At 41.1% G+C, this 11,036-nt stretch overlaps 1 protein-coding gene across 1 annotated transcript; it reads left to right on the top strand.

Moving 5' to 3' along the window:
* The first annotated feature begins 173 nt into the window (after positions 1-173).
* Positions 174-10,934, top strand: LOC306888906 (carnitine O-palmitoyltransferase 1, liver isoform). The gene is made up of 19 exons (XM_079447470.1): positions 174-397; positions 1,862-2,004; positions 2,096-2,235; positions 2,649-2,820; positions 2,912-3,013; positions 3,190-3,327; positions 3,911-3,988; positions 4,109-4,216; positions 4,700-4,787; positions 5,302-5,497; positions 6,362-6,550; positions 6,645-6,750; positions 6,847-6,963; positions 7,305-7,469; positions 7,553-7,681; positions 7,806-7,961; positions 8,240-8,353; positions 8,442-8,534; positions 8,869-10,934. Exons 2-19 carry the CDS (start codon positions 1,864-1,866, stop codon positions 8,989-8,991), a joined length of 2,355 nt encoding a protein of 784 aa, XP_079303596.1. The 5' UTR covers positions 174-397; positions 1,862-1,863; the 3' UTR covers positions 8,992-10,934.
* Positions 10,935-11,036: the final 102 nt, after the last annotated feature.

Genomic DNA, 11,036 nt, shown 5'->3' on the forward strand with positions numbered 1-11,036 from the left:
GTCCCTCGGCCGCATTCTATGCGATTATTTGCCAACTCGCCTGTCAGGTTCTTCCACCGTCCTTCAACACCCTCTGTGCCCATTGGTCAGACTCGTCAGCGTCACCGACACCCGGCCAATCAGGGCGCACTTTCGAGCCGCTTGTTAACTCCCGCCCACCCGCCGTATCTGTTACATTCTTTCGCACTTTGAATCAAATATACTTTGTATCACTTCCGTTCCATTGAATCGTTCCGTTCTCAGACGGTCTGCGCGATATATCGGCCTCAGTACACGATCGGGTTATTTGTCTCTCTGATGTGTGTGTTCCTGGAGATCTGGAGGAAGGAAAAGCATCTTCGTCACTTTGTTCCCGTCATCAGGGCATCAGTGCAGCAGGAACAGCAGTAAGCAGCAGGTAAGATGCGATGCTCTCGTGCGGACACCGTAATGCTCGTCTGATCGCGGGTGTTCTGTTCTGGAGGTCGTGGATGGATCTGTGTGTGTGAGTGACTGCAGTTCTGCATTTTGTAGCTGTGTGCTAGTCAGCGAGGGTTATTGGCCTTGGTTACAGTAATAGATGGTGATACGCATCGATGACTTTTATTCGCTGACATTCGACTTCATCTTCATACATCTGGATTATTTTGTGGTTTGTTGTTGTGCCTGGATACATTTATAACCACTGTTTCTATTACAGTCGTAATAAAGCTGTAGGCTTATATAGGTCGTGGCTGTGTGTGTTGTTTTTCCCCGCCTGATATTTGATATTTAATAACATCGATCAGTTTAGGATAAAGTGCGGTGTTATTCAATAAGATTCCCTGGCGTTGTGTTGACAAGCACACGTACTCGTTTGACACATGACCCGTACGGTTTTTAGATCTTTTCCAATTTTTTTGCAATGATTTAAACATTTTTTGAGTCCTTATTTCGACTGAAGAAAGAACAGTGTTTTACTACATCATTAATGAATGAATCTAATGGGTTATTTTAAATTAGGTTAAAGTTCATCTCATGGGGCGCCCTCTTCAGGGCGCTTTTGAAAGTGCATTTGATTGTCCGTTCCTCATTTCCATACACGATAACCGTCAGTGTCACGGTGTTGGCATATCTGGATGCTCGAAGTATTCTTAAATGAGTCATTATTTACATGTATGTGCATTTAATCGTATAACTTTATAATACATGTTTTCTACGAATTTAATCTTTTTTTTGTTTATATATTTTTTGATTAAAAAAATTGTTTTTTGTGTTGAGCTTTATGATCTCGATTTTGTATATACACGTGTAAACGTGTTGGAATGTAAATAATGTTTCACATTCTTTGGTATGTGAAGATTCCTGTACCATAAGCTACTTCTTACTTCCATCTGCAATCTTTATACATACTGTAACAAAGTGTCACACGCAGATATGAGAGAACGGCTTGCACTTGGTTGCTATAACAACACTGTTGCCATAGATACACCTTGTCTGGATGTAGAAGACGAGAAAGATATATATATATATATATAGAGTCTGTCTGGATAAAGGAACACATGATATGGCTTTATAAAGGGAAAGAGAATGAAAGTTAGTTGGGACGGGCCTGAGAGTATAGTGAGGTGGACAGTTGTGGTGCCTCTCTTATGTCTGTCGAACGCATTTATAAGCGTAAAATGAAACCGTACCAGAAACATCTGTGTCAGCATTCAGTGCTTTTATGTCAATGGATACTGCGAGATGTAAAGCATGTCGATTTATAATAGATGTGATCAACAGTCAGTGTGGCAAACATACGGCACGTGAGGATGAGATGGAAAGGCGGGCCGTTTCCGTGTTGAATGTACACATGCACAAAACATGTGATGCAATGAAACTTCATTCTCTCTCTGTCTAGAAATGGCTGAAGCCCATCAGGCCGTGGCGTTTCAGTTCACTATAACTCCAGATGGGATCGACCTGCAGCTATCCCATCAGGCCCTGAGACAGGTTTATCTGTCAGGTCTTCGCTCGTGGAAGAAACGCGTCGTTCGGCTGAAGGTAAAGACCTTCACAAACAGCAGAAATGTACTTGTGTGTATTCTTGTTTTTGTGTGTTTGTATATTCTCTCTCTCTCTCTCTCTTGTACAGAACAACGTGATCACCGGCGTGTATCCTGCTAGTCCGTCCTCGTGGCTGTTTGTTGTCATCGCAATCCTGGCCACCATGTACACACGTTCAGACCCCTCCATGGGCCTGATCGCTAAGATCCAGGAACATCTGCCCGTCAGGTACTAGAAGATGAATTATGGTCCTCATCATGTTGTTGACTCCCACAAACCTTTGTCATCTTATACAAATCCTATTTGATCAAATGCAAATAAGAATTCTGACAAATCTTTCTTAAGATGAGATTTGCAAAACAAATCTCCACAGAAGCTCATGTTATGTCATCACTTGAGTCATATCACAAGCTTTTCAAAAGCTTCCCTCCCATGAATGCTTGAACATGCTCAGAAAGGCGTGTTTACGCGTTACACACCTTGAATCCAACGAATGCTACAAACATGAAAACAATGGTTTTCTCTTCAGCTTTATTAATAATGTTTTTTTTTAGCAATCACAATTTTTTCTCTTAATTTTTATGACTTGAGTGTTATAAGGTATTCCACAGATATTGTGGTGTTTGTCTGTTTGTCTCTAGTGATTCTCTGAGCATTCAGTGCCGGACGGTGGTGTCGGCTGTGTTGTTCAGTACGATCCTCTGGTTGTCTCTTATCTTCACCATGAGACTTTGCCTGAAGCAGTTACTGTCGTATCACGGCTGGATGTTCGAGCAACATGGGAAAGTGTCAACCACCACCAAAATCTGGGCGGTTAGTATTATCAGATCACCTGGATCACATCAGACACGCCTGACCTCCAACGACCCAACCTTAACCAAACCTGTTTGTTTGTTTGTTTCAGGCCATGGTTCGGATCTTCTCAGGTAGACAGCCTTTGTTGTACAGCTACCAGGGGTCTCTACCCAACCTGCCCGTACCGGCGGTGAAGGACACTGTTAAGAGGGTGAGGTCATCATGACTTTACTGTTGTCACCATCATCATCACTGTAACTGTTGCTCATAATTTTTAGGTAGTGATTTGAACAAACCTCTAAACCTGGTAAGTGTTCTGTGGGCGAAGACCACTCACGCTTTCATTGGATCAGTTTAGTGTTCCACTCAACATCTTTCCTTCTTTAGTATCTGGAATCTGTGCGTCCATTGATGGACGATTCTGAATATGAGAGGATGACAAATCTAGCCAAAGAGTTCGAGGGCAGTCTGGGGAATCGCCTGCAGTGGTATCTCAAACTCAAAGCCATGTGGGCGTCCAACTACGTGAGTGCATCCGATCCACATAAACCTCAAACCATATCCCTTTTATTTTTCTGTTATTTGATGTGTTTCTAATAAGGAATAATTTTCGCCCAAAATAACAAACTCGCAACAATTTGTCACCCTTATGCCATCCAGATGTACCTAACCCTTCTTCAGCTAAACAAAATCAAGTTTATTTTGATCAAATCTATCACTTTATATCCATATATGGGTTTCAAAATGTCGAAACTTAAAAAAAAAACATAAAAAATGACACCCATCCAGTATAAAAATCATCAAAACAAATCCAGTGGCTTAATAAAGGCTGCCATATTGGATTTTGATTGTATCTCAGTATTTGTTTCTCTCACAAATATATGCTTTTGCTTAAGAAGATGTTTATCATCCCACTTGATCATGAGGATTACTTTTTGAAGTTTTATCATTTTAGGACATGTGCTTGGAGATAAAGTGATATTTTTATATAAAAAAAGCTCTGTTCACGTAAAGAAAGATAGTCATGTACATCGGAGATGGCAGGAGGTACAGATTTTCATTGTGGGTTGAACTATTCCTTTAAGAATCATGTTTCTTTGTCTTTAAGGTCAGCGATTGGTGGGAGGAGTATGTCTACCTGAGGGGGCGTGGCCCAATTATGGTCAATAGCAACTATTATGGAATGGTACTACACTTACGATTTAAAGAATCAAAACACTAACAGCGAGCCTTTAGCAACCAACTTTATGTCAGGAACATTCTTTGTGTCTTCTAACTGTTCTTCTAACCCTTTCTGTTTCCTCAGGACTTCCTCTACGTGACGCCGACACCCATTCAAGCCGCACGGGCAGGCAACACGCTGCATGCTTGTCTCCTGTACCGCAGGAAACTCAACCGAGAGGAAATCAAACCTGTGAGTCCATGCACATGACAGCACTGACAAATGGGATCGGCTAAACCTGCTTCTGTCACCCCGAGCCGTTGCAGATTGATCGCTGGGCTGCTTTTAGCTGTGCATTGAACTTTGTCATACTTATAGACGAGCGATGCAGATTTTGTGTGTGCACTCATATACTTATCTGTACGGGACACATTTGTCCCCAGAAGTGACGTCAATTCATTATTTATACAGCTAAGCAAAGTCGCTGTTGTGTATTTGTGTACTAAAGTTCAGTGTATTCTAATGTTTACAAAGTCACGCTGCATTCTTGTAGCTCACAAAGATCATTTATTGATGTGAAGATGCTTAAATATTTCCAGTGGAAAACCAAGAAATAACATTACAAAAGCCAACTGGACTTCAGGGAATTAAACCTCTACGAAATGATAGAGAATGACTCTCTCTCTCTCTCTCTCTCTCTCTCTCTCTGTGTCTCTTTCTCTGTCTCTCCATCAGAGTCGTGTTCCAGGTTTAAATGTTCCTCTGTGTGCAGCTCAGTGTGAGAGGATTTTCAACACCACACGAATTCCAGGGGAAGAGACGGGTAACACACACTCATACCAACACACAACTTCTGAATCTCATTTTCTCTCATTCATCATAGATCTTGAGCATCTTGTCTCTTTTTTTTTAGCTCAGTTCTTTGAAATGTTTCTATCTTTCTTGTCAGTCTTTGGTTATTGTGATGTACTGTATCTTCTCAAGCCAAATATTAATTTAATCATCATTTTTGAATGAATTGTGGTCATTCCTGTTCAGTATCTGTTGAATTTCATTTGACAAAGTCATCCAACAGCAGTGTGTGAAGATGTTTGTCAGATTCCTGGTAGAGTCCCAGTATAAACACACACCCCTACTGGGACTGTTCTGGTTTTTAACACACACACACACACACACACACACGGAGCCTGACCCAGATACACAACAAACACAACACACAGCAGGTGTGTCTCTCTCGTTCCATTATTTACTCGCCCTCTTTTTTTGCGAAACGAACGGTTTGAAGTGTATAACATTGATTTAAAGGTTTTGTGTGGTTTGTGTGTGCGCACATTTAGATTCACTGGTCCACTGGCAGGACAGCGAGTATGTGGCTGTGTTTCACAGAGGTCGCTATTTCCGCCTGTGGCTATATCACGCCGGCCGTATGCTGTCCCCGAGAGAGATCGAACACCAGGTTCAGAGTATCCTCGACGACCCATCACCCCCTGCACCGGGAGAGGCCAAGCTCGCTGCTCTGACAGCGGGAGACAGGTACTGACGAGGCCTAACATACTCAACGTACGTGTGGAAACACACACAGCTTTCTGGAGGCTAGCCAGAGTTCAGCCTTGTAACCCACGACATGGGCCAGAACAATCTAGAGACCATCTAACAAACAGTCTAAAACACCACAGAAACTGCTCAGTGATCCAATCTTGGCAAATCTTTTTTATGTGTCAAATATAAAAAATGGACTTAAGGGTGATGTTTACAACCACCAGACCGCTGTGATGAACCCATATTGAAAATCTTGTATCAAGAGACTTAAATGGAAAAATCTGTCATCATTTACTCGCCCTCGGGTTGTTTCAAACCTTTATAAATGTCTAAACACGGGGAAAGGTGTTTGTAAGAAAAACAACCAACAGTTGGGACATCATCCACGACAATATTGTTGTACACAGAATGAGATTTTTTAGGAAAAATTTAGGAAAACAAATTCTGGGGCACATTTGACTACCATTTAAATTTGTCCTACTAGTCTGTGATAGTCAATGATGTTCACAGTGAAAGATAGTCAGAAGAATGTATGAAATAACACTTTTCATTTTAAGCAAAGAAATCGCAGCTAAACATTTAGTTTTGGTACACACTCTTTATCATCCCAAACAAACGCGACAAACTTCGAATAAAGAGTTAAAACTGAATAAAAGTTGATTTTCAAGCATTTTTGTTAAACACTGTAATAATTGTTTTATATTACAGAACTTCAGAATTTCTGTGAACATTCTTACAGGTTTCCTGATTTAACCATTTTTAGGTTTTTGTATTTGTAAAATAAGATCTTTTTTGGCAGTGAATGTGAGATCAATTTAATCCCAGAATCATAATCACGACTTCAATTTGATTTCCCAGAATCCCATGGGCTCAGGCCAGAAAGGAATTTTTTAGTGCGGGGGTGAACAAGAGATCTCTAGACTGCATCGAGAAAGCAGCATTCTTCGTTGCCCTCGACGACGATGAGCAAGGCATGATGGGAGACGACCCAGCTGGCAATTTGGATCGATACGCCAAGTCACTGTTTCACGGCAAGTGCTACGACAGGTGCGTGCCGTTCACCCAGTATCCCAAAACTATCCCTTACTTCTGTCGCATGTTTTGCTTATCGGGACATTAACATTTCTGCGTGTGGCCTCAGGTGGTTTGATAAGTCTTTCACTGTGGTGCTCTATAAGAATGGAAAGAATGGACTGAACGCCGAGCACTCGTGGGCAGACGCACCTGTAATGGCTCACCTGTGGGAGGTGAGAGAACCAGAGAAAGTCCATGCTTTAATGATGATGACCAAAACAACCAACCCACAACCATAAATCTCTCTCTCTGTGTCTTTTCCCTTTCAGTATGTGATGACAACAGATTGCTTCCAGTTGGGTTATAATGAAGAAGGCCATTGTAAAGGAGAGGTGGACTCGTCGCTGCTGCGTCCTCAGAGACTCACCTGGGATATATCTGCAGAGGTCTGTGGCCATCTTTAAGAATCGTCTGAAAACACATCTCTGCACTGACCGATCAGTTTTGACTTCTATCTCTTTTCTACTCTTTCAAAAAAAACGAAATCTAGATACTTGGCCCTGTATTCTGTGGTGGGCTATATGAGACCAGTTTTTGATTGCACTTATCCTCTTTGTTGTCCTCATGTTGTTCCAATCTCTTCCATTGTTCACCTCATCTGTAAGTGGCTGTGGATAAAAGCGTCTGCTGAATGTAAATGTTTGTACAACCCTGCCACACGTCGTGATGTTTAATTTACAGTATATGTGAACAGTTAATAATTGATGCTCTTTTCATTGTGTTTCAGTGTCAAGAGCGTGTGGAGAGGTCTCTTGCTGTGGCGCAGGCACTGGCCGACGATATCGACTTTCACGTGTACCCCATACAGGAATTTGGCAAGGGCGCTATCAAGAAGTGTAAAATCAGTCCTGATGCCTTCATTCAGATCGCTTTACAGCTGGCCTATTACAGGGTAACACTCAAATGTTAAAGGGATAGTGCACCTAAAAAGGCTTTCATCATTTACTCATCCCCATGTCATCCATGTCAATCCAGAATAGAGGAACGTTCACTCTGACATACGAAGCTTCTATGACACGCTTGTTCCGCGAGGGCCGTACCGAAACCGTCCGTTCCTGCACCAGCGAGAGCTATGCTTTTGTCAAAGCACTCGAGAGCGGAGAGGTAACACACCTGCAAACTTGTTTACGAAGGACGTGCGGGCACACATTCCACCACCACCACAAAAAGGTTTACACACACCCTAAACATCTCTCTCTCTCTCTCTCTCTCTCTCTCTCTCGTGTAGAGTAAGGAGGTGTGCCGACACCTGTTCCGTGCGGCGGCTGAGAGACACCAGAACCTCTACAGGATGGCCATGACGGGCGCGGGCATAGACCGACACCTGCTCTGCCTCTACATCGTCTCCAAATACCTGGGAGAGGAGTCGCCGTTCCTCAAGGAGGTGTGTGCATGTGTTCGGTTAACATTTCTTTTCTGACACATGAAAACGATATTTTTTTTTTGGGGTCACCTGTGGCCTAATGGTTAGAGTGTTGGGCTTGTGATCAGAAGGTTGCTGGTTCTAATCTCAGTGCCAGCAGGTCATGACTGAAGGGCCCTTGAGCAAGACACCTTACCCCTGATTGCTCTGCAGTAATGTGACACTGTATAAAAACTACTTGTAAGTCGCGTCTGCCAAATGAATAAATGTAAATGTACTTGAGTGTGTTTTTGCATCAGGTGCTGTCTGATACCTGGCGTCTCTCCACCAGTCAAACTCCTCTCCAGCAGGCGGAGCTGTTCGATTTTGTCAATCACCCAGACTACACCACCTGTGGCGGAGGATTTGGTCCAGTGAGCAAACTTCACTGTCAAACGAACATTATTAGACGTTGGTTTATGTCATTTTATGGATGTATGTGAATTGATGTGCTCTTAACAGGTGGCGGATGATGGATACGGCGTATCTTACATCATCATTGGAGAAAACATGATCAACCTCCACATTTCCAGCAAATTCTCTTGCCCTCAGACTGTAAGAACAATAATATTTCCATTTTTAAGCCAGATCATATTTCATGTTAATGGGAATATTGAAGAAAAATCCATCAAATTGTCATCATTTATTTAGCCTCATGTCATTCAGAATGTGTATGCGACTCTTTCTTCTGTGGAAGATATTTTGAGAAATATGATTTTGTGTTCATACAATGGAAGTCAGTGTGGGCCCATGTTGTTTGGTTACTGACGTTCTTAAATCTTCATATAGTATTTTGCATTCTGCTGTAGAACAAATACAATTTACAAATAAATAATAGTCTAAAAGTCATTTAGTTGAGATGTTTTTCTTTATCCCCTCTCTGTTTCAGGACTCCCATAAGTTTGGAGCTCAGATCGTCCAGGCCATGAAAGACCTCCTGATGTTGACGTCACCAGAAAAATCAGACGGGTCCAAAACTGAGAACCACTTTCAGAATAAAAAAGACCTGTAGAGGTGCAAAAGGTTCACTGCAACGGCAAAAAGCAAAAGGTCACATAGGAAACAGAGTGTGTGTGTGTGTGTGTGTGTTTGTGCGCGTGTGTGAGTGCGTGCGTGCGTGCTTGTTGAATGCATGTTTAGGTCATATAAAAGTGCGTCTGTACATTCCATGCTTGTATAAAAATGCACCGATGCCATGAAGCCATGAACAACATGAAGAATGTATCAATGGTGGAAGTTGCTTCGTCATAAAAATGGAAAGATGTGAGAGAGAGTTAGATTGTGGAGCGAGAGGTTTCTCAGCGTTGTGTTTACCGCGAGGGCCAGTTCCCTGGATCACTTACAATCAATTGCTTCTAATGATTAGAGTTTAGGGAAGATTTAAAATGATTTAGTAGAATGATGATGAAGATGATGATGTCTAATCCTTTAACCTGCTAGTGCATCTGAGATCACAGCACTGCATCACCTCTGTATCTTCTGATGAAAACACTTTAACCTGCTTTCACAGCACTTACAATCACATCCAAATGGACATTGTTCATTGACACAGGTTGTGTTCGAATCAATTCAAGATCACTTTACTTGAAACTGTATTTCAGGTTACAGTGAATTATGACTCAGAACTCTACACGTGACTGCAGTGAATGTGATTGTCCAGATACTGTATATTCATTATTGTGGCATGTTGACCTCGCTGAAGTCGAAGTCATTTTAAGTGTTTTTTATTTTAAATATTATTTAAAACTGCTGCAAGGTCAAATTAAGATAACACAATAACTTTATACTTATTCACAAGGTATTTAACAAGTCTTAGTTTATTTTGAAACGGTTTAAGAATGGCATTATAAGAAAATCTTGAACGCATTTCTGTTAACATCTCAAGCTTATTAACGTGCACAAGTTGGCTCTAGTGTGAGCTGTAGTTGGTGTTTACTGTGGTACAATAATAATTCTGAAGGTAGCTTCCTTAAAAAAACGAAAGATTGTTAACAAATAAAATGATCAATTTTGAGTCACACAAATAAAAATCTAATTTAACCTAGAAAATATGTTTGTGCAGGGACCAAAATGTTGGTGTGAGCTATGATGCATATAATGACTTTAAACTCTTATTTAAGTGTTCATACAGCACATCAAGCGCTCGTATGTTGTGAAGAACATCTAGTTGATGACATTAAATCACAATCCTCAAAAACTGGCAGCACACAATCCTCATCAATCTGCATTATATGAGGCGTCCGTTCATACTGTAAGCCTGCTGCTGTACTTCTGACCAAAAGCGCAATAGTGTTGCTTTCATAAGAGAAAAATGAAGAAACATCAAAGCTTGCCCAATATTCCGTTTGGATTTGCTTCTGTTTTCACCAGCGTTTTATTTGGCAGCTGAACCTTTGGGCACTTCAACCTTGTTTCTGTGGTACCTGTTAAACTCAGTTAAATAATAATATTCAGCCATTGTTTCGTTTACAAAGTTGCCTTTCGAGTGCACAAGTTCTTAGATATGGTCATTGTGAAAATATTGGTATGTATTTCAGGATGGCTTTCTGTAAATCTTACCACTGCTTTTACACTGTATAATCTACTTGAGTTTAAACCTCACTGATGCTTTTATTGTTGTTATTATAAATATTATTGCTCTTCTAATAATACACGTGAAGCTGAAAACAGTAGCAATGAAAGAGTTTGTGTAGTGTTGATGTTAGTCTGAAAAGACAAATATTTTACCTCATCTGTCTTCTGAATGAATGTTGATGCAGAGATCTGCTCTGAGCCAGTACTGTATTCTCTCTCGGCTTGTCTTTTTCTCATATTTAAGCTCATTGTTTGGGTGAAGATCATGTGTGCACTGCAAAGCTTTACTCTCTTTCTCTGGCAATCTGTCGCTCCTTTACATGTGAGATCTGAATGGAAAGGAAAAGACAAGCTCACTTTTTTATTAAAATGGTTCAAGCACACGTGTGTTTGTGGTGTTATTATATCAGACCTGGATGCTTAGATCATCATATCAACACAAGTAAACACAACCAACCGTTTGCTTTTGTTGTTTGTTTTATT

This window comes from Barbatula barbatula (genome assembly GCF_947034865.1).
Source record: "Barbatula barbatula genome assembly, chromosome: 23".
Classification (NCBI taxonomy): Eukaryota; Metazoa; Chordata; class Actinopteri; order Cypriniformes; family Nemacheilidae; genus Barbatula; species Barbatula barbatula.

What these genes read in the sequence shown, in the direction of transcription:
- LOC306888906 (XM_079447470.1), top strand. Translation starts at nt 1,864, where the DNA reads ATGGCTGAAGCCCATCAGGCCGTGGCGTTTCAGTTCACTATAACTCCA. An exon ending in ATAGCAACTATTATGGAATG is followed by an intron (nt 3,989 to 4,108) that starts GTACTACACTTA and finishes CTGTTTCCTCAG; the next exon opens with GACTTCCTCTACGTGACGCC. An exon ending in AATTCCAGGGGAAGAGACGG is followed by an intron (nt 4,788 to 5,301) that starts GTAACACACACT and finishes GCGCACATTTAG; the next exon opens with ATTCACTGGTCCACTGGCAG.